The following is a 24,259-nucleotide window of genomic DNA, read 5'->3' as shown; positions in this document are numbered from 1 at the left end:
TCGTGGGCCCCGAAACGGATTAAAGTTTTCCCATTGCCCGCGACGGAGGGAAACCCGCTTTTCATCGGCCACAGGGGGGGCCCGAAGGTGGGAGAGACCGGGGGGAAGAGATAGGATTATGGTGGCCACCGTTGCTCGGTGTTATCGCTTTTATTGGCTTATCACGAGCATCGGGCGACTCACGCCCATTAGGCCCGCTCGGTGTCCCTCTAATGGATGCGTGTGAGCGAGAAAGCAACGGATTAGTTCATTAACTTTTCTTTCCCTTTTTTATCACCTGTGAAAGATGTCGGAAAAATTAGGCTAAAGGCCCTCGGTCGTGAACCGTGCCCGTGCGACCTGGAAAATCGGGCGTTCGTCGCTTGCGTTTGCGTTGAAGTTTAATTGGGCCGGCTCTCTCTCTCCGTCCCTCTCGGCAGAGTGTCATCATCAGTTTAATTTTCCGGACAATTCTGGTTCGCTTCGCTGAAGGGTGAAGGGGAGGGAAATCGGGGACACGGCTGTGACAGATCATTTGGAGCGGCTTCTCCACCGTGTCAACCGAAACTGGAGCGGATGTCTTGACGCGAGTGTTCCAGTTTTTTTACCCCGAGGCCGCTGCGGCAGTGGTGCTGGTGGCCTATTGGTTCGGTTCCAGCAACCGACCAAAAAGGGGAGAAAAGATGGGATTTCCCCATCGATTGTGGTATCTCGCGACCGACCATTTAACCGGAGATTTGCAGCCGGATGTCGGCAGCAATTTGCAAGTCGAAATGCCCGATCGGTCCTGGGATTGGCCGGAAAGATTGGTGGCGCGTCGCGATGCAAGCTTATCGGAGCTCGACCAGGAGCGGGTGAAATCTGTCACCGAATTTCGATCACACTTTCTCGCACACCTCCCCCCGCAGACACACAATGACAATGTGTGAAGAAATGAGGATGTTGACGGGTGGTAGGCCACCGGCGGTGCCGACAGGAGATGAATCCGTCCGTATCCGAAAGGGGAAATGATGATCAGCAAGATGATGTTGGTTGGGTGTGATGTTTGCCGAGACGTGCAGTTTCTCGTGAATAAATTTGAACGACCCATGATTGGGCGGAGTGTGTTTGGTTTGAAAGTTTGGCCATTTGGAGGAGATTCAACGTTCTGGTGAGCGCCGCAGTGCGATAAGTGCGTTTCGATACTGAGACCAGTAAGTGAAGGCTGGGAACATTTTATTCTTACTTTTACACATTGTGGAAGCATTTGTTGATTTGAAAAATATTGGATTCAAAGAGATTTGATATAATGGCCACCTCTGGCCTTGGTATCTCTTGGTGGGAAATTCTTGACGAGAATATTGTTCTTGGACAGGCAGCTAGAGTCCTTAGCTACAAATAAAAGTCTGGTGGCCTTAAATTGCGTCCATTTTCACGAACAATTGGCCGTTCACAAAAACCGTTAATATGGTCCGCTAACGCTCACCATTGACGGTTTCCGTAGCTCCATCATTGTATTCAAAAAACTACGGCACGATTTGTATATTTACGCCTCCATTCAACGAAAAATGTGCCTCGTCAGACATGATGATTGAGAAATCAAGGTAAATGTACAGCTGAATACAGTTTGTTTGTTTTGGTATGTACTGCTTCATGGTTAAAATTGTACTGAAATGATGATTAGTCGATCTGACAGCTAATATCAAAGATATAGGGTCGCCCGATGCTTCTCCACTTCCGATGGTCTACCCAGTACGCAGTGAACGATCTCTTTGGCGAGCGAAATAGCAGCGCGATCGTGTTTTTCTTGGATTTGTGAGAAGCACAAACGCTCGCATTGGACTTCAAAAAAAGGAATTAGCGGCGTTTAATGGGTCGAAAGCTACAGATTTTCTATGATTTTCTATTTTTTCCTGATCAATATAAATAATTGCTTCGTCTCGTTTCCGTAGCGTCAGTAACGAGATTTACTTGTCGCACTGCAGTCGTTGGGTCGTCGGAAGTTTGGCCAGCCGTTTCTATTGATCCTGTGCCAATAGTTCAGTCAGCGATCGCCCAACAAACAGCCACCGACCAAACAGTGCACCTGCGTTGTGGGCGGTGGCGTAAGTGCGAACCACGTCGTTTGGCGATTTCCCTTGTTTTGCCATGGCCAAAACAAGAAACACCGTTCACGTTGTAGAGCATGTTCCACAACTTGTTCCGGGTTGCGTTCAATCAACTTTATTACCCTTATTAACACCTTCTGTTGCCGTCAGTTTCCGCGGTCAGCAAGATGCTAACACATAAGGTACCGTTACCGGATTTCGGCGCTACTCCTGCTCCGACTGAAGGGAGCAAAAGAACATCCCGAGGAGCGGCAGCAGCAGCATTATGCTGTTAGGTCGGCGCTGATCGGGCTGATGATTTTTCGGACTCACCACTCACCGCCATCGGCCCACCATAATGATCGGAACGGACCGGAGAGCAATAAACGAACTTATTTTGCTTATTTAAAACTTCGCCCGCCGATCATTAAGCGGGCCGATTCCCGAAATCCTAGGGTGAGAATGGTCTATTCTTCTTTAATGACCTTCCACTACATCGAACCGCGTGGAACACGCGCAAAAACGAAAGACGGCGGACACTCGGACGGAGGACGGCTCATAAATGATTTATAAACTTTCGTTCTTTTCCGGTTGCCGGGTTGGGTTCGCTTTAATTGGCCGCACGGCACACATGGATAGCGAGAACTCGCGGGGGTTTTGCAATGCCCATTTTTTTTCTGGTCCGCTCCGGAACGGCCACCTTCGTCGGGTTGGATTTACATCATGCGGGCGAATGTTTTGTTTGCCTCAGCAAATTCTGACTTCTCGACTCACGGACGGTTGGTTCTGATGTCATACACCACATTACGCCAGCCCGATGAGGGGCCTAGCAAATCGCTATAAATCGCGCAACGTGAGCTCACGACGACGACGACTGCGATGTTTGTTTAACTTCTTCTACGCCGAGCGGAGCGGAGTTAGATTGCAGTTTTGGCCCCGGAACAGCGGCTGAATTATTAGAGAACAAATGTTGCACAGGAGCGCACGAGTTTGACATAGCGAACACATTCCGTTTACAGTTGCTACGGCAACCAGCGGAGCCAGAGCCCAGATTATCTCGGATCTCGGCACCGTCCATTACGTAACCGGAAAAGCGGGCCACAACACATGTTGTTCTGGCTCGAGTTAATTGATTTTTGTTGTCCGATTTATTATGCTTGTATGCTGCGTGCGCATCCCGCTTCGTATATGTGTGTGGCTCATTTTTTTCTCCCATTCCCGCTCTGCTCCCCTTCATCCCTGCCTGCTTTGATCGATCACCATCACCAAAGAAAGGTAGCCCGTACGAAAGGGTGTGTAAACGAGAGGGACCAACGACGGGGTGAGCGAGATGGGAAGGGTAATTTTTCACTCATCATCATCACCATCATTCAACCATCATTACGCTACAACACGTTCCGGGTTCTTTGCCGTACTTGCCACGCTCGTCGCTTGCGCTCATCATTGAAGTCTTTCGTTTCGCGCGAAAATAAAGAAGAGAAAACGGCAGTGCGCGGTGCGCGGCCTGGCCCCGGGGCCAACGAGCCGATTCCTTTCTTCGGTGTGCCGAGAGCAGAGCATTCCAAGCGGGTCGGTGCCTCGGCTGACATCACGATCGACGACGACGAAGACCGAAGGCCTTAAGAAGGATTACACGGGGGGGTGGGGCGGGTAGAGAATTATACGGCCCACCACAGAGACGCACCCTGCCGGGGGTAGGAATTGTGTAAGATCAATTAAAGAGCAATCTAACGATCTAACCCACCGTCGTTCGAAGAGACATCGAGAGAGAGAGAGCGAGCAAACAGAGGCACGGAAAACGCTAAACCTGAACCGAATTTCCTTCCAGGGTGCCTCTGCCGCTGCAACTGAGCTCGTCCGAAAGAGAGCCCGACCGAAGGGGCAACCGAGACGGAGCAGGAGCGATGCTCCATTAACAACAGTGACCGCAAAACTGGGTCTTCCAAGTGACGACAAAACAAGCGCTTTACAGTTAGCACGGTGGCCGAGAGCGTTCCTTCTGCCATGGTAATCCACGGGGGGACCACAAGACATTCCACGCTTCACTCCACAAGCTCCCGGTGGGGTGAAGGGGGGCGAATAAAAACAACAACAGCAACCTGTTGCCGGCGCGCGTCGCGTTCCTTTTCCTACTACCGGTCGATCGGGCTTGAGCTTACCTCCGTAGGCCGGCTAGAAGCTGCTTAAAATTCCCTGCTCGTCGTCGGCTCTAAGGCGCGTTAGGTCGGCTGATTCGTTCAGCCTCGTGATCGTGCGACAGGCCAGCCCGCAAGGGGTGATCTCAGCAGCAACAGCAGCAGCAGCAGGTCGAATAGTCCGACTATCTCTCCGACCGCGGGCTTAAAATTCCTGCCACGACCGCGCGAAGCGCAGCTAGCTAGAATGGGGCCTCGTCGTCGCGGGGGCTCGGAATTGTCAGATATTTCTGAACGAACGTGCTCCAGGACACAGACAAACACACACAGACAGACAGAGAGACACTCGCACAGTTCGATCAACTTTGTAGCCACCGGGCCAGGGAAAGCATAAATCTTGTGGAACCCGCACGTACGCAAACGCTATCGCTCTCACGATTGCGCCACCCCGGGGGTTGAAAACATGAAATTGCACACACCTTGCTGGAGAACACACTGCTGAAGCGCACACACAGATACTAGGAAGCCAGACACGGAACAGGCCCCGCAGGATCACCGCGAACAAGAAAACAACGGCCAAAAATTAAACACAATTTTATCGCTCCGTCGGTCGGTTGCTCGGTCGGTTGCTCGGTCGGTTTGGTTCTGCTGGTTGTTTGCGTACGTCGCCTTAGATTGCGGCCCGCGGAACCACTGCACTTACTTGATTTACGCAGTTTTGAGGCACACAACACATGCACATCGGCCCCCAAACAGCCGTTTTCACGACGGTCACGGAGAGTATCAACGATCGAGCTGCATTCGACAGCCTGCGACAGAGATTTCCCTTCAACCCCTTCACTTCGCGGGCGCCAGGGCCGTTCGGCGGAGAACTGTTTGTGGCACACACAACGGCACAGAGAGAGAGAGCATAAAAAAAATAGAAAAAAGAGACAATCCAGACGCTCCGCAGGTAGGTTGACCAAACTGCTCGACGATCGTACGGTGACTGGCGCATTGCGCGCGCGCTGGTAGCTGAAACCTGCGTGTCCGCGGCTTTCGAGTTGGCCCTCCTCAGCTGCTTCTTCGACGCGCGGCCGAGGCTGACCTTAGAGAGCTCGCCGTGCGCCGAACACGAACCATCGCAACGCTGCGTCCTGCTCACGCTCTCGGATCGTGACGGGAAGGTGACGGCTTCTTCGGGCGACCGTGTATGTGTGATGGTGTCTTGAGACACCAATTTTATGACTCCACTTTGTGTGGTTCTCCCCCAAAGGGTTCCACGGCCGGCTCGCGCATTCCGTCGCAGGAAGGGGAAACAGGTTTAGGGTTACATGCGCGGCAGCACACCCCTTTCGGGAGAGCGAGAGAGCGAGCGGAGAACTTCTGTGCCTTGTCGAGACTGCTCGAATCCGAGGCCGTATCGTTGTGTTTGTTCGATCGTGCGTACGATCGTGCAGTTTAGGTGCACTTTTTAAGCTCACGTTTCACGGCGAAGCATAACAAGAGCCAACTTCGATAATGATTTCAAAACGGCCCGCAGCGAACCGTTTGAGCTTTCGAGCAGTTGATCGCGAAAGCTTAGATGTGATTTTTTTCGAGCAGTGGCGAGAAGTAAACAAAAAGCCTCGTGTTTGCTCTGATCACGGACAACGGACTATTGGAATGAAGCCCGCGATTCTTCACCGAATCGAAGTAACCTTTGGATAAAGTGTACTTCTGTAAGCAAACAGTTGGCAAATTGTAAATATAGAATTTTCTTCACGATGCAAGGATTACAAAATTAAACTTAAAACTATAATATGCGGTGAGGTGCGGTGTGTTTACTATTGCAGTTTAGTACGTTGTTCTGGTTCTCGTTTCTGGATGCTGAACAAACACCGGCATCCTTGTGTTCATCCTGATTCATTTCGCCCCACCCGGTTCGCAAATCCGATCACCGTTCGTGCGGTTGTTCAACCGGATTCACCACGCGCGCTGCTAGGAAATTATGCAAGCCCAAGGAAACACGCTTTCGCAGCCAGCCAGCCAGCCAGCCAGTCACGGGCACCCAGACGGTTCCAGCGAAACACGAACACTCGGACGGTTGTTTCATAAAACAAACGAACGAGTTGCGTCGTGCATTGCGAGTGAACCACCACATGATGATGATCTTCATTCCCCGTGTTTCGTGAAGGTCTTTCGAAAGGTTCCGCGATCAGTCTCAAGAGTTGCTCAGCACCTAACGGGCACGTCGGCACCGTCAAGAACTACCCAGTTGCTACTGGGAAGCCCTTCCCTTCGGTCTTCGATCTTTGTGGCTACGACGTAGAAAACCTGTGTTTACGACGAAATGGCGAACTCGGCGCAGCTGGTGAGTAATCCTAGCCAACAGATCCTAGCGACATCGCGGTGACATTTGCGTTTTGCAGTGCAAATACGTGGTACTGGCGCTGTTCGTGCTTTTCACCGGAACCTGTGGCGGTGCTCGCCGTGATGTGGCCCACCTCCCGCGCCAGATTGTGGTCGTGGAGGAGTACGAGCACGAGAAAGTGACCACGTTACCGCCACCACCGCGTCCGTACGCCTTCACGTACACGGCGGGCCGGGCCCCAGGGCACGTCGATCGGACGCACAGCGAGGTGTCGGACGGCAATGGAGTGGTGCGTGGGTCCTTCTCGTACGTCGATCCTCGCAATCAGGTTCGCACGGTCGAGTACACGGCGGACGCGCACGGATTCTATCCGGTGCTGAGTCACCTGCCGAAGAGCCCGCAGCAGACGGAAGCGGTTGCACGTGCGCAAGAGAAACACCACGCCCTGTACGCCAAGATCGCCCAGCAGCATGCGGACGCCCACGGAGGACTGGTGGTAAGTCAAACCCGGCTCGAGCGGTGGTAAGCCTCTGGCTCTAATGTGCGGTTTTTTTGCAGGAGCCAATTCTGCCCAAGGACACGGTAGCTGTGGCGAAGGCAAAGGACCGTCACCTGACTCTGTACGAGAAGATTGCCAACGAACATGCGCGAATCGGAGCGGAACAGGAGGCGCAGCGTTTGGCCTTTGAGGCTACGTCGGTGAAATATGAGGAGCACTGAGCCCGAGCCACCCGCGATCCGATGACGAAACCTTTAGACCCTTACAGGAACTGCACACCATGCGGCATGGATTTGGATAAACGTGAATGGACAGGAAAAGTGAATTAGTGAAAGAAATTACTTTAAAATTCATTCGAACCAATACACCTTTAATGTTTTGATTTTCAAACATCCTTTCTACGATAACTTCCAAAGGAGCTTCGAAATAGGTAAACAGTTCCATTATTGTGGGTACTTTTCCGTCCTCGACTTCAGGGACATGAGATTATTAAGTCAGTGAGTCAATCAACGAAGAATATCCACTCATTATAACACATTCGGTGACAGACAGTTGTTAACTTTTTTCTCCAAATCACATTTTAAATGGTGGTGCTGGTGGCAACAGGTTTATTACGTTCGCATTACTTCTACTAGACAGTCTGGTCAATGTGATCATCGTGGTTAGTTCATTTCCGTGCTTACAGCATGAAGATGCTTTTGATTTTCAGCGTTGCGGTAAGAGTTGCTGTGCAGATCCGCAAACTTTCTATCTTCTGGTGATCGTTGGTTTGTTAGTTTTTCAGCTTAGCTTACGCGCAGACTGATTACGGGAATCAGGACTACACAACGGATCCTTACACGTACCCGACCGATGGCTATGATTATCATTACACAACAACAACAACAACAGACTATCCCGATTATAGCTACGTGGACGATGTAACCACCACCCGACGGACCAGGTCAACCGTCAGAAGAACGGCACCTCGCCAGATTCCACGTCGCCCAGTGAACAGAATAGTCCGATGGTACTTCCTGAACGATCAGGGCATTCCGATTCGGATCAGACGACGCCAACAGGGTTCGAACACGATACCGTCCCCGCTGAACTCGCTCTACCTAAACCAGCTCTCAAACAGGCGATACAGAACAGGCACCAAAGGGCGTCGCTTCAGACAGGTCCGCACGATGTGGTGGTTTCTGTAGTAATCCGATCTTTGGCATTTTTATCGTCCGAAAGTTGCTTCACGGTGGACTCTAAATAAAACACATAGTTCTTCATACGATCATCTATTCTATTAACCCATCGCGCCCATTAGGGCACACAAACTACAGTGGTTTGATGAGGCACTAAACCCTGAACCGTATATTGTTTCGTAGATGTTGGCGATCTCAGTTCTCGGTCTAGACGAACCACGAAGCCAATCGTTGGCGTAATAGTCACCGTCGTAGTAATCGTGGTAATCATCGTAGGTAGAGGCGTTGTCGGTATAGGATCCCTCTCCGTATGACCCTGTCGGTTCCCTGCTGTCGTAATAGTACTGGCCTCCGTTGTTGGGTGGTGTGGCCGTTGGTGCTGATGTCACGCCCTTATAGCGCCGGTCATCGACACGCACGACAACGTTTGGGCGTCCTTGCGCCAGGCTTGACCCACCCCGCGACCCGAATCCGCTAAACGAACCGCCGACCGATCCTCCCCAGCTAGATCCGACGGGAAACCGCGAAGAGCCAACCACGGTGACCGACGGCATCTGTACGTTGTACCACCGGCAGAGACTAGGCATCGAGGCAGTTTGCACCGAGCTCGAGCTCATCCGTACGTCCGGATAGAAGTTGGAGATTGGAAAAAATGCGTCCACCTGGGACACGATCTGGAGTGGGAAAACATGCCTCAGTTGCGGTACTGGACGAAGCGACATTTCGTGTTTGATCTCACCAACAGCAACCCCAAAATGATCGCGCCCGACGAAACCATCCTGTTCGGTTCACTTGAATCTTGAAAGTGACTTCAGACACCGCTCCCGACGTGACAGTATCCGGGTTTGATGCAAAATTAATCATTCCAACTAACTGGTAGGTGGTTAGAAATTTTGAATGCTGACTGAGCTGAAATGTATTTATCCTTGAAAAATGTCAAACAATAAAATATCTTCTGGAACAGCGAAAAATCCCACCATGTACGATTTGCCATTTTGTACAGAGATCATTTTGGATATAATACTTCGCATTAATGTAATTTTAATAGGACCTCACAATGCAGTAGCCTTTAAAAGAGCAAACCTTCGCCCTCAAGGTCCAGTGCTATTTGTGTTACTTCAGCCGACCATGCAAGCGGTGTTTTTTGTGATGATCGTCCTCCTGGGGAGCTACGCCCGAGCAGAAAACGACACTGAATACGCATATTATGACGAGGAAGTTTCAGGTATCTAGAGTCCAATCTACCATTTGGTACTGGTGCTGACCACTAACAAGATTCGATTTTGCAGAAAAACCAAGTGCTACGAATGTTACGTTGGTAATAACAGCGACCAGCCCAAGCGATGGAATCTTGGGGTCACAGGAGGAAACCTCAGAGGCGCAAGTTGCTGAAGTTACGACCATAATTTCGTTAGTGGAAGTGGACACGTCGGCGATTCCTGTAACTCTGGCTCCTACTTATAATATTACGGGGATAAGCGCAGTCGTTGTTCCTTCTGTGAGCAATGTGGCTCTTTCAACCACCATTGCTCCTTTAGTTACTGTTTCTCCGGTGTTGGATTGCAACGGTACATCTAACAGTACCTGTCGTAGAAAAACTCCAACAACCAACAGTAAGACTTGATCTCTTTCAACATTCACGTCTTTTAATTTACAACAGCAAATACATTCTAATTTGCAGACCGAAGGTTCGGACAACGGCGGCTTGTATTCAACATATTTACCGGCATGTACGGTATGTCGAGCCGAGGAACTAGCCGTGGATCGAGCCGAGGAAGTAACGTCCTCACTGGCCGCAATCGCTCCTGGTCTAGTGCCATTAATCCTCTGCAGGGTATTTATGGTTTACAGAGAACTAGTAAGTGGTTTACCCAATACCAACATCCCTGTTATGGTGCACCTTGTAATGGTTTTTTTCTTCTTGGCATTCAGGTGGGCGACAATCGTGGCAGCAAAACAGAGCCAACCCGATCTACAGAGGGCGATCCCAGATGTACCGAAATGGCAGCAATAGAGCCAACCTCCAATGGACCGGTACAAACGAAAGTCAACAGGCTAACCAAGCGTTGTACAATTTTCTGTTAAACATAGTGGGGTCTCGAGGAAATGCTTCGAGGTCCGTTAGTAACGCCCGAAAAACGGATCGTAGACAAAAGTAAAGCACAGAAAGTGTGGCACACTAATAAAGAAGCAACGGACACACGGAATCATGGGGGCTAAAGTATTCTTATTCTTCGCATCCTCTCATAAAGTAAGAACATCCTGCGTCCATCCTTTTGTAAGTCTATTGTGCTTGGGAGAACTTACGCAAAGTTAACGGTTACGAATTGTTCAAATGTTAATGCCCGACGAAATCTCTACACATAATGTTTTCGGCTCACTGACAGCAACTGACAGCCGACGTCAAATCGCGCTCACCTCTGCATCCTCTCCTTGCTTGTGATTCTCGCGGTCACGAGCGAATCGTGTTTTGTCGTCTTCTCTAGTCGCGCAGTTCGCAATTGAAGATTGAAGTTCGGAAGCATGGCAGCGCGATTGATAAAGAAAATTGTAAGAAAAAAACTCATGTGACTCTTCCAAACTCCCCCTCATGCGTCCTCCAAAGTGTGGTGTTCCCGTCGTGTGTCGCTTTTCGTTCCGAGCCGTAAACTGAAGGACCTTCCGAGGTGATTCGTGCGCGTGTTCAACAAACACATTATTCCATAACACGGTGCCCCCCCGAGGTCACGGCCTTTACGTGCAATGTTTGGCGATCAACCGACACCCACGAAAATTCCTACTCGCCTCCTCACACCCACCGTTGATCCTTGTGTCTTCTAGTTGGATGGCGAATTCGGAAGTTTGCTGGCGAAACTGTCCACCCAACTGAAGGACAATTGGGTCAAGATTTACATAACCTCGTCCTCCCGGGCAGACGTTGCGAGAAGCGACCCGATCGTTAAAGTAATTAATGCCTCACGATCTGCACTCATTGTTTGGCAGTTAGGTTGTGGAACGAAAAGTGGCTTCCAGGTTCATGTATTTTCCTAAAATCTTGTCACCCCCTCCGGAAAGCCCCTCATGTCACTCTACTGTGCACGCCACTCTTGTAGTAGACAAACCAGGCACTGAAGTGTCGTGTCGCTGTGCTTACGTAACGAAGAACTTTTCGTTTGCGGTACATACTTTCTCCGTTCGTTTTCTTCTTGCCATCTAGACGGTCACCCCGTTCGGGGCGCGTTCGTTTGCGTCCGGCTCCCGCAAAGTGACGCTCATCCCGGGCGACGGCATTGGGCCGGAAATTTCCGCTGCCGTGCAGAAGATTTTCGCCGTCGCCAGCGTACCGATCGAGTGGGAAACCGTGGACGTCACCCCGGTGCGGGTAAGTCAACAAACCTGCGGCGCTGATTGATGGTTTTCGAAGATAAATAATTTGATTATTTGCGCTGCTTTTGTAGAATCCGGATGGAAAGTTTGGTATCCCGCAGGGGGCCATCGATTCGGTGAACCGCAACAAGGTCGGCCTTAAAGGCCCGCTGATGACGCCGGTCGGTAAGGGCCATCGGTCGCTAAACTTGGCCCTGCGCAAGGAGTTCAACCTGTACGCGAACGTGCGCCCGTGCCGCAGTCTGGAGGGCTACAAAACGCTGTACGACAACGTGGACGTCGTGACCATCCGAGAGAACACCGAGGGCGAGTATTCCGGTATCGAGCACGAAATTGTCGACGGAGTGGTGCAGAGTATCAAGCTGATCACCGAGGAGGCATCGAACCGCGTGGCGGAGTATGCCTTCAAATATGCCAAAGACAACAACCGTAAGAAGGTGACCGTTGTACACAAGGCCAACATTATGCGCATGTCGGACGGTCTGTTCCTGCGCTGCTGCCGTGACATGGCCCAGAAGTACCCGGAGATCAAGTTCGAGGAACGGTATCTGGACACGGTCTGCCTGAACATGGTGCAGGATCCCCGAAAGTACGACGTGTTGGTAAGTGGCCACTACTGTTCAGGGGTCCGTTTCCTATTAATGTTCCATTGATCCACTAGGTAATGCCCAACTTGTACGGTGATATTCTGTCCGACATGTGTGCCGGACTTGTCGGTGGTCTCGGTCTAACGCCATCCGGTAATATGGGCCTCAATGGAGCGCTCTTCGAGTCGGTGCACGGTACGGCGCCGGATATCGCCGGCAAGGATCTGGCCAACCCGACGGCCCTGCTACTGTCGGCCGTTATGATGCTGCGGCACATGGAACTCAACCAGCAGGCGGATAAGATCCAGAGCGCCTGCTTCGAAACGATCAAGGAGGCAAAGTACCTTACCGGCGATCTGGGTGGCAAAGCCAAGTGCTCAGAGTACACGAACGCCATTTGTGACCGGATCAAGTAAAGGGTGGCACTGCCATAAACACCTTCCGCCTGGCCATCGTCGACGGTAAGACGCAAATGAGTGGCTGTTCTAGTGAATTGTGACGCAAAACGGAAGACAACCGGGAAGCAACTAGAAGAAAACTATTTATTTGTAATTTTAAATTCGCAACTTCAGTGGAGTGCCGCCGTAGTCCATACCATCTCCCTTCCGTTTTTTTTGCATCGATCGGTCATTTTTGTTTCTCTAACATCGAAAGCAATAGCAAAAAAATGACGCGGAAAACAAAACTGGCTTTTGTTGAGCGGGAGACGGAACCCAGTATTACAGTGAGCCGAACGTTCACCAACACCAAGTACAGTATATCGAAGGCAAACTATCCATCCACCACCGATCAAAAGATGCTGGTGTCTACCGGTGTATCCGCTTTTCTGCGCCTAGCTGACAATAACAACCCCCAACTGGCCATCGAATGACCCGATCGTACCGTTTCCGCGCCACAGCGGAGCGAAAGGATCTCGTACCACACAGAGCCCCACAAGGAAAATGAATGCATACTTAAGATTTGAATCGCGGTAGGCCTCGCCCGAATAATGGTGATTCTCGTAGCCGGAAGCGGCTCCTAGTGCTGCTACACACCACACATATGCCGAAAGTAGCTGCTGCTGCGTTGGAGACGCTGATAAATGTGGGAAAAACTAAAACTATTCTCGCCAGCGCCACTTATGTTGTGTACACGATAAACGCTACCCCAAAACTGGAATAAAATTGTTTCAAATTTAGCCAATACGAATACGGCACGCCTACTTGACTTTCCAGAATGAAAGAACGAAACATTCCTTCCTCAAACATTCACTGTTCTGATCAATGGCGATCTACAGTAGGCTACTTTCGCAATAGTCCACAAAACATTTTCCATCAGGCTTTGTTCCCAGTGACCTTCACTACTTCGCACAAGCATTCAAATTAATAAATTTACCCTTCGCTTAGAACGGTGACTAACACTGGTATGCAGTAATATCAAACACTCGCGCCCAATGTAGAGTATCGTACCATTGTTTTATTATCCGTAGCATGTTATAGATGTTGCTAAATATAGTCGTGAGTGTATATAATTTTTGTTTCATTTCTTATTAAAATGCATCCGTGAAGAAAAAACAGTTAAGCAGCCAGAGCTTTTCGTTTTCGTTTTGTTTGTTTTTGCAATTCTTTGATTATTCTATACACTTGAATTATATACCGTGTATTTGTTTTTAATTGATCTCGATGCAGAGAAAGGAGCTCAACGTGAAACGGAAGGGGCTCAGCTAATATATTATGTTGTTTCTATTTGCGAGTGAGCTCATGCGATTTTAACTCCCCGTCACTGCAGTTTCTGAGATAGGAGACGCTACGCAAGCAAAATGATTAGTGAAATTAGATTCGGAAAGAAAAACAGAAACAATGAGCCGTCTACGGGATGATGATAATTATCTGTGACTGTCTGAAACAGAGAGAGCACATATCGACAGCACGGCACTAATTTTGTTTCAGTTATCAATTATCAGTAAAAAAGGAGAAAAAGCATCAAGATAGAAAATATTTGTTCGTTTCGGTTTCGAGCTTCGTCTGTCTTTTTACCATCCATCACGTCTCGTCAAAGTCAGCGTTTGGCGTCGCCTCTACTATGCATCTAAAACTGGGGTTTTAAAATTCATTACTGTGGCTAGTGAGTTATGCTTTGTTTTAGTGTCGGAACCGAGAGGAAATACATAAAAGATAGCATACTAATCGTGAGACGTGCGGGGGTCACCTTGAAGACAACCGTTGCCCACGGCGTCACGTTCATAAAATTCAACAAGAGAGCAACGGTTACACGTGGTACACTGGTCCATCCAAAAACGCAAGTGTTGCCGATTTCGCCACGTGATTGGCAAAGCCATACAGATGAATGAAAATGGTTTTGAAACAAAACAGAAACACTAATATACGATCGAAAATAAAAGGCTTAAATCTACACCACACTCTACACGCATCGACCCTGAGTCTACCCTATTGCTATCGGGGAATTTACCGCGGAACTAGCGCACAGTTTGACATCGGCGCATTTGCTCGGCTTACGCAGTGCTTCCGTATCCGACTCGCGAACAGTATCTATTGCGAACAGGGGGGGAACGAGTTGAATTCCTGTTTTTTTTTTGTTTACTTGTCCTACACAACAAAATGTATAGAGAACACACATGGAAAAAACGAGCACGGCCACGTAAGACGTTGTATCTTCTCCGAAGTGTCGCGCAACGTATTCACGGTGTGTAATATCATTACTTTAAAAATGAGACCACATTGTCTTCTTCTCTATCGGATGTCTTCGTTATCTTTGTGTCTGTATGTATTGTTATTTCTTTTCCTTAAGTTTTATCGTTTATACTTGCTTCGTTTAATCACTTCCCCTCCTGACATTAACCTTGCTCATCATTTTATGCTTTCATTTCATGGGACGCTGCAACTCACCGACGAGAGGGCAACCAAAACAATAGAGTAGAAAATGCAACAGAACCAGAACCTGCTGTCTGCATGCAGTGTGTGAGTGGGAGTTTGAATTTGTTTCGTTTCGTTTTAATTAATTTTTGGTTTCCATTTGCCTTCATGCGCGCAAGCACGCTTGTAAGCATCATCACCACCTTTCGTATCAGTCGTATTTATGCCTAAAGATAGTTTATCCTGAGTCTCGATAATCAATTGTCTCACACTGGGACACACACACACCGATCTGGGCGTATAAAAAACAGCGAAATGTCGCCAAAGAGCGAAAAAGTTTGTTTTTCCATTAAAATAATCAGACCGTCGGGCGGAAGTTTCAGAGACCCACTGGGGTATGCGGGGCACAGTTCTTCGATCTTCTACTTGATCCGACCTTACGCTCCGTCTGTTACGAAACCAATCGATTTGTAACAAACCGGTAAAACAACTATAAAAAATCGAGCAAATCAATGCCAACCAATTCCAGATTACTGGCGTGTTTTGTAGATGAAGGAAGGAAATCGAAGATACATACTCGTTGTACGATTTTACCGCGCTAGACCGGGCGCTGATTAGCTTATTATTTCGCGATACTTCAGCTTGTGCTTCGACAGCATCTCCGTGACCGTGACGAGCTTCTTGAGCGAATTGTTCGTCTTGCTCATGGCTTGCAGCTCCGGTAGGTACGAAACGCAGATGTGATGCAACGTGGCAAGCTCTCGACCTTCAAATAAAACGATAATTAGGCACGATATCCACTTGTCAGCAATGGATATTACACTAACCTGCATCCGAGCTGGACAGTGTACAAGAGCTGCTCGGTTCCGGGATGCATCCCGGTGGTGGGTTCGGATCCGTCACGGACGACAGCTGATCAAGAAACACGATCATACGCTCCTTGTTTTTCAGTATAAACGGGTTGACCACTTCCATGTACGGTTCCTGTTGGATGGCAGGATGGAACCGGTGAATGCTGAAACTTACTTAATTTTCGACCCGCTCACATCGCGGCCCTTACCTTTCCACCGAACTCGACCAGATTGGCCAGATTCTGTAGACATTTCGCGACCATAATCAGCGATCGGGTCGCCATTTGGTGTGGCGTTTCATTGACTAGACCGAATTGACGTGGGTTGAGCAGCGCGGGACAGAGCAACCGCAGAAAGATGAATCCGGATACGACGCGCGTACGGACGAGCCGTTCGTTCGGCGACGGCCACTTGGCCACCACCGACTTCTGCAGACAGTTGCAGATGTAGCGTACGGTCCGCGGGCACGCGTCGGGCGAGGTGAATATCGATTGCGTAACCTGATCGAGAATCATGAGCAAAAACTCGGCGTTCGAGCACGCGTCATCGCTGACGTCCATCTTGGTCGGGTTCAGCTCGGCCGACTGCTTGCTCTCCAGTATCCGCTGGATCGTGTCGGAGACGGCCGACTGCAGGAATAGCGTGCACTCGGCCCGCATGTACAGATCCATGAGCGTCGTCGCAAGTGAGGCACCCCGAAAGAGGGTCGATGTTTCGTTCTCACGACTCACTTCGCCCTGGCAGAGGATCCGAAGCAGCTCGGTTTCGCGCTTCTCGTGCCGGAACACCTTCAGCAACGAGGTGGCCAACGGGATACGATCGTTGTGGCATATTTCCGACAGTGCGCGCACCGCGTTCAGCTCCGATTCGACCAGCAGCTGCTGCAGCGGGCTGTACTCCTCGCACGGCATCACGAGATCGTCCAGGTATCGTATACGCAGTCGAATCGAGCCCCACTCACCCATCGGTGTCATTCCGTTCAGCGGGAACCATTCCTCCGTTTCCTGCCCGTTCTTAAGGCTGCACAAGTCAACCGTCAGGTCGGCCACTTCCGAGTCCTTCCCACGCTTGCCGCGACTCAACACTGTGATTGTTATCGTGACTACATCCGGCGGAACGTCACTGGTTGAGGGAAAAAATATCGGTACAAAACAGGCATTAGTGAACAATCAAACGAAGGACTTTAATGCACTTACTCCAGCACAAATTCCTCCTCCCAAACCGGATCCGGAGCGGTCTTGACACGGGTTTTGCCCACCTTGACCTGGTTCAGTGACACCACGCAGTATGGATGCGGGACAAGCTTGAACGGTAGCCGGTGGGCTTCGAGAATTTGCAGATTGAGGCAGCGAAGCTCGCGCAACCGTGGAACCTTCGATTGCGCTTTACTCAGCTGCGACACGCAATGCGACTTCAGGGCGGAAATCCACTCGATGTAGCTTTCCTGATTGTTGGCACACAGATAGGTGATCGTCGCTAAGCATGGAAGCGCACGTTCGACGATCTGGAAGCAGTGCTGCCGCTCCCAGAATGATTCATGGCACTGGTAATAAAAGTAAAATTCAGATAGGAATTAGTAGCTTCTGTCGATTTGAGCAAATGGCCCACACCTACCTGATACAAATAAGCACACGACAAATCGATCAAACCCTTCGGTTTCGTCTTTTTCGGACTGTCGTAGAAACACAGATGTGTCTCTGACCCTTCCACCAGCAGGGCAAAGAACAGCTGCTTCCATTTGGCCGTCTTGTCGGACTTTTTCAGCAGATAGCCGTGATGCTTGATGCCCTTTGTCTTTTTCAGCATATTCTGATCGCGGCACTCGCGCAACGTGGCGTAGATTTTCTCCGCCGCACTGGCCAAATTCGTTGGCGGATGATACTCCGGTTGGCTACCGTTAATGACCGGGTGCATTAGCGTGTGCCCCTCGACTATCTGCTCCTTCCGGTAGCGATTGATCACTGCGTCGAGACACTCGAACGTCCGGCCCCCCATAAGGTACCGGACGCCCTTCTTCTCGATCCGGAACCGCTGGATCTGGTTGTTGATGTGAAAGAAGAGCGAATAGTCGCCGGGTGAGTTGTCACTGGGGCGCACCAGGAAACTGCCCGGTCCCGCCTTTACGAGCATATCGACGGCCTCGTTCTTGGTGCAGGTCGGATGAAACCACGGGAAGACCGTGTTCGGATCGATGGCCGGATCGAGGTCTTCCACTAGCTCCCGGAAGATCATACCCTGCTCACCGGTCCGGTGTGCCGTTACCCACAGCCAGCCGTCGCCCATATCGTTGTGAACGAAGAATATGTCCCCCTTCTGGAAGGTCAGTTCATCCGTGTCCGGCATCTTCGTATACGGTAAGATTGCCACCACACGTTTCTTATCATTGACCGGTTCCGGCGGAGGAACCGGAAATGCGAGCCGTTCGCGTTTCAGCAAATCACTGCACGAGGTGTAGTAGCCAACGAGGTCACTCAGCGAGAAGAACTGTCTGCCACCGATGTAGAAATCACCGCACACCGCCGTGATACGGAAATGGTTAATTCCGGTTCGCCCGAGGTAGCTCAGCACGTACGAACCCGGCTTACGATCACTCTCGCGAACTATTCACCGTTGAAATGGACAAAGCGAAAAAAACTATAGCAGCACGGACAAAATGTGTGGCTCGTAACTCACCCAAATAACTTCCAAGTCTCGAAGCCGTCTTTAGCCGCTGCTCGGCACTGTAGCGATCGAGCCGCCCGTGATACCATTCGCTTTCCGGCGGAGCGACAATCGCCGGACGATCACCTACGGATTGATCGAATGTTGGCAAAAAGGCCATAAAACCGTCGCTGGCCGCTTACCGTTCAGTGTGGTAGGCCCATCGAACTCGTCGTGATCGAGTGCTTGCACGATGTCCTCCAGATCGATACCTCCGCCACCGTCCTCCGAACCGGTCGAAGGCGACCCAAGTTTGTCGCGCTGGAAGCCCCCTCCCAGCGCACCGCCGCTGCTGCTCAATCTCATCATATCGGCCATGATTTCCGAGGCCGTTCTTCCCGTATCTGATCTTTTTTTCCTTTGTCTCTCACCCAGCCTGCGTCTTCTGTGATTCTGTTTCGTGCCGACACCGCGACGGAGATTCTCTCGCTTACGTTTTCTTTGTCTGCGGCGTGTCACTGACACCCTAAATGCAGCTCAGTGCATTACACCATTGCCGAGGACCGAGACGACACAACGACTGCAACCACTGCACTGCGGGGAGGAGAAAAAGAAACGAAACCAATAGAAGAAAGCCCGGCCGAGTTCGGTGATCCCAATTCCCTCCCGCCCCCCACCGAGGGGGCACTGGATAAGATAGGAAAGGAAACGGAACCAATCTGCCGTAACGGAAGAAAGTGGAGTGATTGTGCTTCGCCACCAAAACTGACCCCGATGTTTGGCACACGAACGGGACTAGACGATAATAACCCAACGCACACACTTCGGCTGGAGGGTGAAAATAGATTTGTTTTTCTCTTCGTACGGAGCACGCATTACTTCCGCACCAAGGGCAGGTCGCCGATACTCACACCCATTATTAGCAGGACCTCCAGGGACACTTGCGGTCTCCTCCCTCTGTTACACCATTTCACGCACAGCACACGGAAGCGGTTGGTTGGAATGGCACACCGTTGGCTTCCAAATTTCGATCTATCGACCGTCACTCAGCCGCAGCGGTGACACGACGCACTGATTTCTCTTTGCATATGAAAATGGATTTTCCACTTCGCCACTCCGATAGCGATGATTAATCCGCCCGCGAGAGTCGTTTTGCCGTTGTGTGGCCGAAGTGAAAACCGCGAGCGCAAAGTGAGACGGTGGGATGAGAAACTCGCTCTCGCTCACGTTCGAGCTGTCAAACTCGGAGGGATGCGATTGTGCAGAATTTGTTTTTAGAGTTTTAACATTTTTGCGAGAACCACAGAGAAGAGCTTAAGAACAAATATTAATCGCAATCCTGCAGAAAGGGCGCACAGAGTGAGAGAAAAAAAGAGCGAACGTAAATATGGTGTGTTCCAGGAAGCTCCAGAATTGGAGTCCATTGTTTACATGCGCGTTCATGCCGCCTGCTTCAATTCTACAGCATTGTCAAATCGGGGTTCGGTTGGTTCAAGCGAGAATTTCTGTTTCATTCCTAAATTTATTTACAATATTTATCAAAGCGTTCGATCACCTGGAAAGAGTATGGTAGCCAACAACATTTATTTAGAACAATCAATTGCTATACTAAACTAAATTGTATATGTACAGTTGTCACACTAGCATTAGAAAAAACAAACTAAAGCACCTTCCATGAAGCCTCCAAGCGATGCGGATACTTCTAGCGAGAAGATTTTCAGCCTTAAGGAACCAGGCCTATGTCGAGCCGTGGGCTCTCACATTCAGATGCTGAACGATTCTCCGCATCCGCAGGTTCCTTTTATGTTGGGATTGTTGAAAACGAATTCGGCCGATAAATCTGATTGCACAAAATCCATTTCCGTTCCTGCAATGGGGTATAGAGCGAGGTTATTTGATGCCGATTTTGGGCCACTATCACCGCATACAACCTAACAGCGAGAGTTGAGCTTTCTTGTCTATTAAAACCTTCACTCCATCCTGGACCACTTCCTCGTCCATTTTGTCTGCAGCACAAGAAAAGGAAAAAAACCGTTCATTAAAAGGATAACGAACATCACGGACAGACAGCTAGGAGATAGATTGTTTGGGTTTTATATAACCCCGTGCAAGTGGAAAATAATGCTGAGCTGCTGTAGTTTGGCTTATGCAACATTCAAGAATTTTGCGTACCTTTAGTTGCGGCATAATCCAATGTGTAGGACAGCCCATTGCAGCCTCGTTGCCGAACGCCAACCTTTAAGCCAATCTGAAACGATGATGAACAGATGTAGATTTGTTTTCGTTTCCTCACTTCGTTCGTTTCACTTACGTATTCGTTTTTGCCTTCCAAAAGCTGTTTTATTCTAGTCACTGCCGCTGGTGTCTAACGAAATAGGGGAAGACAATATGAAAAAACCGTGTCCCATTTTACGCCCAGCAATCAATAACCTTCCTACCAATGATAAAGCGGCCCTGGTCGGAAGCAGTTTGCGATTCTTGACGGCGCGCACCGTGGCCGTGGCCACTATTTTGGAAGCCATTTAGGACAGCTCTGCACACCAACACCTAAATATGTTTCAAAGCAGAGGAATACGGTCGATTTGTGTAACTTTTCGTCTGATTTCTTATTTATTTCGCAATTTTGCCACACTCACTTGGATTTGGTTTGTTTTTCCCACGGAGACTGCTGAGTTCTGACGTTCGGTCTATTTGTTTTGAATTTCTCTCTCGTTACGCAATGTTTGAGAGGATTCGCCAGGCTGTTCGTGTCGCACATGACAGCAAACTTTGGTGAATTTCCATTGCTTGGTTGGTTGAAATAAAAGAAAACTGCTTACTATTCAATCGCTTTAAAGTGTACTTAATTTTACTAAAAAATACTAAACGAAAACTAAAACTAGGGACCGAAAAAGTACTTTAAAACTGTCGCTCGCGAGATGATATTTACTCACTCGATCCCAAAGGTGGTGAGTTTGAATGTACCACGTGCGAGAGTGCAGCAGCAAGAGAGAGAACAGAATAATAACATTCATCTTGCGTTTCGCTCATGTGAACGTCCTTCGAGTTGTCACATCACCGCAATGGAGAGTTTCAGATTGTTTTCCGCGACACGATCGGACGACGGCTGAGGCGGAGAAGCGATAGCTTTGTCTTATTTCACGGCACCGCGCTTGGTACGTGCGTATATAAAGAGAACAAAATTCTTCGCGAGAGGTTCATTGTGATTTCAATTCATGGCCGTGCCGTTCACCATACACTTGGCTAGTGCTGCGTAGCAGATCGGCTGCGAAGAAAGAGTGGAGAGGAAGCAATTCGACCCGTTGCCGTTGCGCGAACACAGTGCGGCAGCGGACAAGCAAAAGTCAGTGGCCTTTCCGAGTTTTATCCTGTCTATCACGATGGCACAAGACGAGGACGATGCTGCTTTCTGCGAAAAGATTATCAACGAGATCGATGCGGTGTTCGTTCGCGATCCGGAACTGTAAGTACGCAGGGCGCCCACTATCCGCAGAGGCGCAGTATCTGACTAAGAAGAAAGTAGATCAGCATCGTAGCAGCGCCAATCGAAGAGGTCAAACGAATTAAAACCGAGACCTCACTGCTCGGTTGCTGCTCGTGAGGAATTTAATGTCATATCAAATTTTCTTTGCAATAAAGATCTGATTTTTGGTGCAACCTTTGTTGTGATGTAAAGAAATATTAGAAACCGCGTAAACGTTCGTACATTTTCTTCGCGATTCAGTGCAATGTCGGAGTGCCTTTTCTGACCTGTTTTTCTGATCGCAGGCACACTCTTCTCGTAGTGGCCTTGAGTAGGCAGAGCACCGAGCGGTCACGCAAGCAGTGGCACCACCGTGTAGCGATAGCGGTCACAGATAGATCTGCAAAACGATCGCTTAGACCCGCCGCTAGTGACCGTCACATCGTTCATTTGATTGAAAGTAATTCCACATAATTGGTGGCAGCAATTTATTTTGATTAAGATAGTTTCCCGCGTGCCCACGAATTGGGTATTCGGGTCGGTGGTGAATACGAAAAAAAAAGTTTCAATAAATGGCGGACGAACCCCCTACACGACGAGATAAAAACTCTCTCCCTTTCGCTTTCGTTTCAGGATCGGATTTGAGATCATACCGATGCCACTAAACCAAAATAAGTCGCCCGTTATTCACGTGGAGCACAATCTGGGCCTACAATCGTGGTGTGTCGAGTTCATCTACGCCTATGCTCACCGATTGATCCTACGGTATCGCAACGAGTGGTTGGGATCGAACACACTGCCATCCGGTGGTGGCGCAGGATGTTGGGGTGCCGCCGATAAGGGCAAACTTACGGGAGGAGGCAGCCTCAGCGGGACGGGTGGTGGTGGTGGAAATGGCGGAAACCCCCCGAACGGGGGTAGCGTCCCGATCGTCAAGTACCTTAACTGTGCCATACTGATCAACCCGGACGTGGCCACCTTCTGGAACCTGCGCCGGCAGCTGTTCGCCAAGAATCGGTTAGACATTTCCAAAGAGTTCTACTTCTCGGCGCTCGTCCTCAGCAAAAAGCCCAAATCGAACGAAGCATTTGCGTACCGGCGGTGGTTGTACCTGTTCCAAAGTAAGTAGGGTCGTGAAAAGTAGCACCGGCGGTTCATGCAGCCGTCGGTAGCACTTCAATCGGAGCACATTCATTATCGGTTTGCTACTACTTTTTGCAGGCTACGATGCCATCGACTGGTCGTTCGAGATTAGTCTGAGCGAGAAGAGTGCGGACAAGAGCACCACCAACTACCACGCATGGTGCCACCGGCAGTGGGTGCTGATGAAGGCTCCTCAGCTGCTCAAGTACGAGGTGTACAAAACGGAAAAGTTCATCCGCAAGCACATCCACGACTACAGCTGCTACAATCATCGTCAGTTCGTGCTGGCCAAAATGTTCGAACTGTGCTACTTCGACGACGAAGATGACTTCATCGCGGAAGACGCCGCTAGCGAGGGTCACGAAGGCGAACCGGGAGGCCGGAAGCGTCAATATGAGGCACTGTGCACGCTAATCGAAACGCTGACGGGTAACAGCAGTGCCGTTCCGTCGGCCACTCCGAACGAGTCTCCGTTGCACAATCTGCTCTGCTACCTGTTACCTGCCATCACCAAAGAACACGAGTTGAACCAGCGGCGCGTGCTTACGTTCCTGTTTTGCGTGAATCTCGCCGCGTACGATCTGCGGATGTACGAAGAACTGCGCGCACTCTACAGCCCGTCGCAGGCACTGGAAAACCATCGGAAGTTCATGGTGAAGTTTCTCATCGATAAGCTACGGCTTGCGCCGGGCTGGTTGCTGAAGGCATCGAACGAAGCTCACGCATCAAGCCCTGTCTTTCAGCAGCCACTGTCCAAGATTACTCGCCTGGATGAGGATGCCAGCGAGCTGCTGCAGGCACTGAAAACACAAGAACTGCGCCGGACGGCCAACGATCCCCGGCACGGACAGTGGTGTAAATATTTTCTAGGAATCGAATCGGAGCAATAGGGAAGATCGACCGTGTTCCTAGTCAGTGTGCTATTAGCCTTCCTGGAGAAGCTAAGGCTTTAGAGGACGGTTCGACCGAGTGGACCGAGGATTGTTTATTTTTTAACTGCTGCTAAGTATGGCCACAGACAGCCACGCATGACACGTGCACCCGCTCGACTTGTTAGGAATTAGAAAATTTTACTATAAAGCAATCAATAAAACAAAACATCCTTAAATTGCCTAATGGAATGGTTAGTACCTGTTGAACATATTTTCCGGTTACTGTTTAATTACTT

General features: G+C 49.8%; 5 protein-coding genes across 7 annotated transcripts; 3 read left to right on the top strand and 2 right to left on the bottom strand.

The window, feature by feature from the left end:
- Positions 1-6,314: 6,314 nt before the first annotated feature.
- Positions 6,315-7,425, top strand: LOC131209836 (larval cuticle protein 1). The gene is made up of 3 exons (XM_058202981.1): positions 6,315-6,512; positions 6,571-7,008; positions 7,071-7,425. The coding sequence occupies exons 1-3, from the start codon at positions 6,492-6,494 to the stop codon at positions 7,230-7,232; spliced, it is 621 nt and encodes a 206-aa protein (XP_058058964.1). The 5' UTR covers positions 6,315-6,491; the 3' UTR covers positions 7,233-7,425.
- Positions 7,426-10,627: 3,202 nt separating this feature from the next.
- On the top strand, positions 10,628-13,330 carry LOC131211887 (probable isocitrate dehydrogenase [NAD] subunit alpha, mitochondrial). Of its 2 annotated transcripts, XM_058205553.1 has the most exons (5): positions 10,713-10,739; positions 11,010-11,132; positions 11,386-11,550; positions 11,627-12,157; positions 12,217-13,330. In XM_058205553.1, the coding sequence occupies exons 1-5, from the start codon at positions 10,713-10,715 to the stop codon at positions 12,556-12,558; spliced, it is 1,188 nt and encodes a 395-aa protein (XP_058061536.1). In that variant the 3' UTR covers positions 12,559-13,330. The 2 variants fall into 2 exon arrangements, with proteins under 2 accessions (XP_058061537.1, XP_058061536.1); XM_058205554.1 differs by lacking the exon at positions 11,010-11,132 and having other exon boundaries at positions 10,628-10,739.
- A 247-nt stretch (positions 13,331-13,577) lies between these two features.
- LOC131211886 (ras GTPase-activating protein 1) lies at positions 13,578-18,863 on the bottom strand. 2 transcript variants are annotated; one of them, XM_058205552.1, is made up of 8 exons: positions 18,689-18,863; positions 18,519-18,632; positions 17,460-18,445; positions 17,042-17,388; positions 16,055-16,967; positions 15,822-15,978; positions 15,572-15,760; positions 13,578-15,484 (listed from the first exon to the last, which is right to left on the bottom strand). In XM_058205552.1, exons 1-7 carry the CDS (start codon positions 18,861-18,863, stop codon positions 15,609-15,611), a joined length of 2,844 nt encoding a protein of 947 aa, XP_058061535.1. In that variant the 3' UTR covers positions 13,578-15,484; positions 15,572-15,608. The 2 variants fall into 2 exon arrangements, with proteins under 2 accessions (XP_058061535.1, XP_058061534.1); XM_058205551.1 differs by having other exon boundaries at positions 13,578-15,760.
- Positions 18,864-20,050: 1,187 nt separating this feature from the next.
- Positions 20,051-21,172, bottom strand: LOC131209110 (iron-sulfur cluster assembly 1 homolog, mitochondrial). The gene is made up of 6 exons (XM_058202098.1): positions 21,122-21,172; positions 20,924-21,032; positions 20,797-20,850; positions 20,658-20,733; positions 20,417-20,491; positions 20,051-20,352 (listed from the first exon to the last, which is right to left on the bottom strand). Exons 2-6 carry the CDS (start codon positions 21,005-21,007, stop codon positions 20,249-20,251), a joined length of 393 nt encoding a protein of 130 aa, XP_058058081.1. The 5' UTR covers positions 21,008-21,032; positions 21,122-21,172; the 3' UTR covers positions 20,051-20,248.
- Positions 21,173-21,554: 382 nt separating this feature from the next.
- On the top strand, positions 21,555-24,206 carry LOC131209625 (protein prenyltransferase alpha subunit repeat-containing protein 1-A). Its single transcript, XM_058202735.1, has 4 exons — positions 21,555-21,640; positions 21,733-21,948; positions 22,582-23,069; positions 23,170-24,206. Exons 2-4 carry the CDS (start codon positions 21,866-21,868, stop codon positions 23,979-23,981), a joined length of 1,383 nt encoding a protein of 460 aa, XP_058058718.1. The 5' UTR covers positions 21,555-21,640; positions 21,733-21,865; the 3' UTR covers positions 23,982-24,206.
- Positions 24,207-24,259: the final 53 nt, after the last annotated feature.

Source organism: Anopheles bellator, chromosome 2 (genome assembly GCF_943735745.2).
Source record: "Anopheles bellator chromosome 2, idAnoBellAS_SP24_06.2, whole genome shotgun sequence".
NCBI classification, from domain to species: Eukaryota; Metazoa; Arthropoda; class Insecta; order Diptera; family Culicidae; genus Anopheles; species Anopheles bellator.
Note: the sequence above shows the minus strand (reverse complement) of the source record. Positions and strands in the feature narration are given on the sequence as shown.

What these genes read in the sequence shown, in the direction of transcription:
- LOC131209625 (XM_058202735.1), top strand. Translation starts at nt 21,866, where the DNA reads ATGGCACAAGACGAGGACGATGCTGCTTTCTGCGAAAAGATTATCAAC. An exon ending in TTCGTTCGCGATCCGGAACT is followed by an intron (nt 21,949 to 22,581) that starts GTAAGTACGCAG and finishes CTTTCGTTTCAG; the next exon opens with GATCGGATTTGAGATCATAC. An exon ending in GTGGTTGTACCTGTTCCAAA is followed by an intron (nt 23,070 to 23,169) that starts GTAAGTAGGGTC and finishes TACTTTTTGCAG; the next exon opens with GCTACGATGCCATCGACTGG.
- LOC131211886 (XM_058205551.1), bottom strand. Translation starts at nt 18,863, where the DNA reads ATGGCCGATATGATGAGATTGAGCAGCAGCGGCGGTGCGCTGGGAGGG. An exon ending in CGTGTGCTTATTTGTATCAG is followed by an intron (nt 17,389 to 17,459) that starts GTAGGTGTGGGC and finishes TTTTATTACCAG; the next exon opens with TGCCATGAATCATTCTGGGA. An exon ending in TGGTCGAGTTCGGTGGAAAG is followed by an intron (nt 15,979 to 16,054) that starts GTAAGGGCCGCG and finishes GCCATCCAACAG; the next exon opens with GAACCGTACATGGAAGTGGT.
- LOC131209836 (XM_058202981.1), top strand. Translation starts at nt 6,492, where the DNA reads ATGGCGAACTCGGCGCAGCTG. An exon ending in TGGCGAACTCGGCGCAGCTG is followed by an intron (nt 6,513 to 6,570) that starts GTGAGTAATCCT and finishes TGCGTTTTGCAG; the next exon opens with TGCAAATACGTGGTACTGGC. An exon ending in ACGCCCACGGAGGACTGGTG is followed by an intron (nt 7,009 to 7,070) that starts GTAAGTCAAACC and finishes GTTTTTTTGCAG; the next exon opens with GAGCCAATTCTGCCCAAGGA.
- LOC131211887 (XM_058205553.1), top strand. Translation starts at nt 10,713, where the DNA reads ATGGCAGCGCGATTGATAAAGAAAATT. An exon ending in GAAGCGACCCGATCGTTAAA is followed by an intron (nt 11,133 to 11,385) that starts GTAATTAATGCC and finishes CTTGCCATCTAG; the next exon opens with ACGGTCACCCCGTTCGGGGC. An exon ending in CCCGAAAGTACGACGTGTTG is followed by an intron (nt 12,158 to 12,216) that starts GTAAGTGGCCAC and finishes TTGATCCACTAG; the next exon opens with GTAATGCCCAACTTGTACGG.
- LOC131209110 (XM_058202098.1), bottom strand. Translation starts at nt 21,007, where the DNA reads ATGGCTTCCAAAATAGTGGCCACGGCCACGGTGCGCGCCGTCAAGAAT. An exon ending in GGATTATGCCGCAACTAAAG is followed by an intron (nt 20,492 to 20,657) that starts GTACGCAAAATT and finishes CTTGTGCTGCAG; the next exon opens with ACAAAATGGACGAGGAAGTG. An exon ending in AGCTCAACTCTCGCTGTTAG is followed by an intron (nt 20,353 to 20,416) that starts GTTGTATGCGGT and finishes ACCCCATTGCAG; the next exon opens with GAACGGAAATGGATTTTGTG.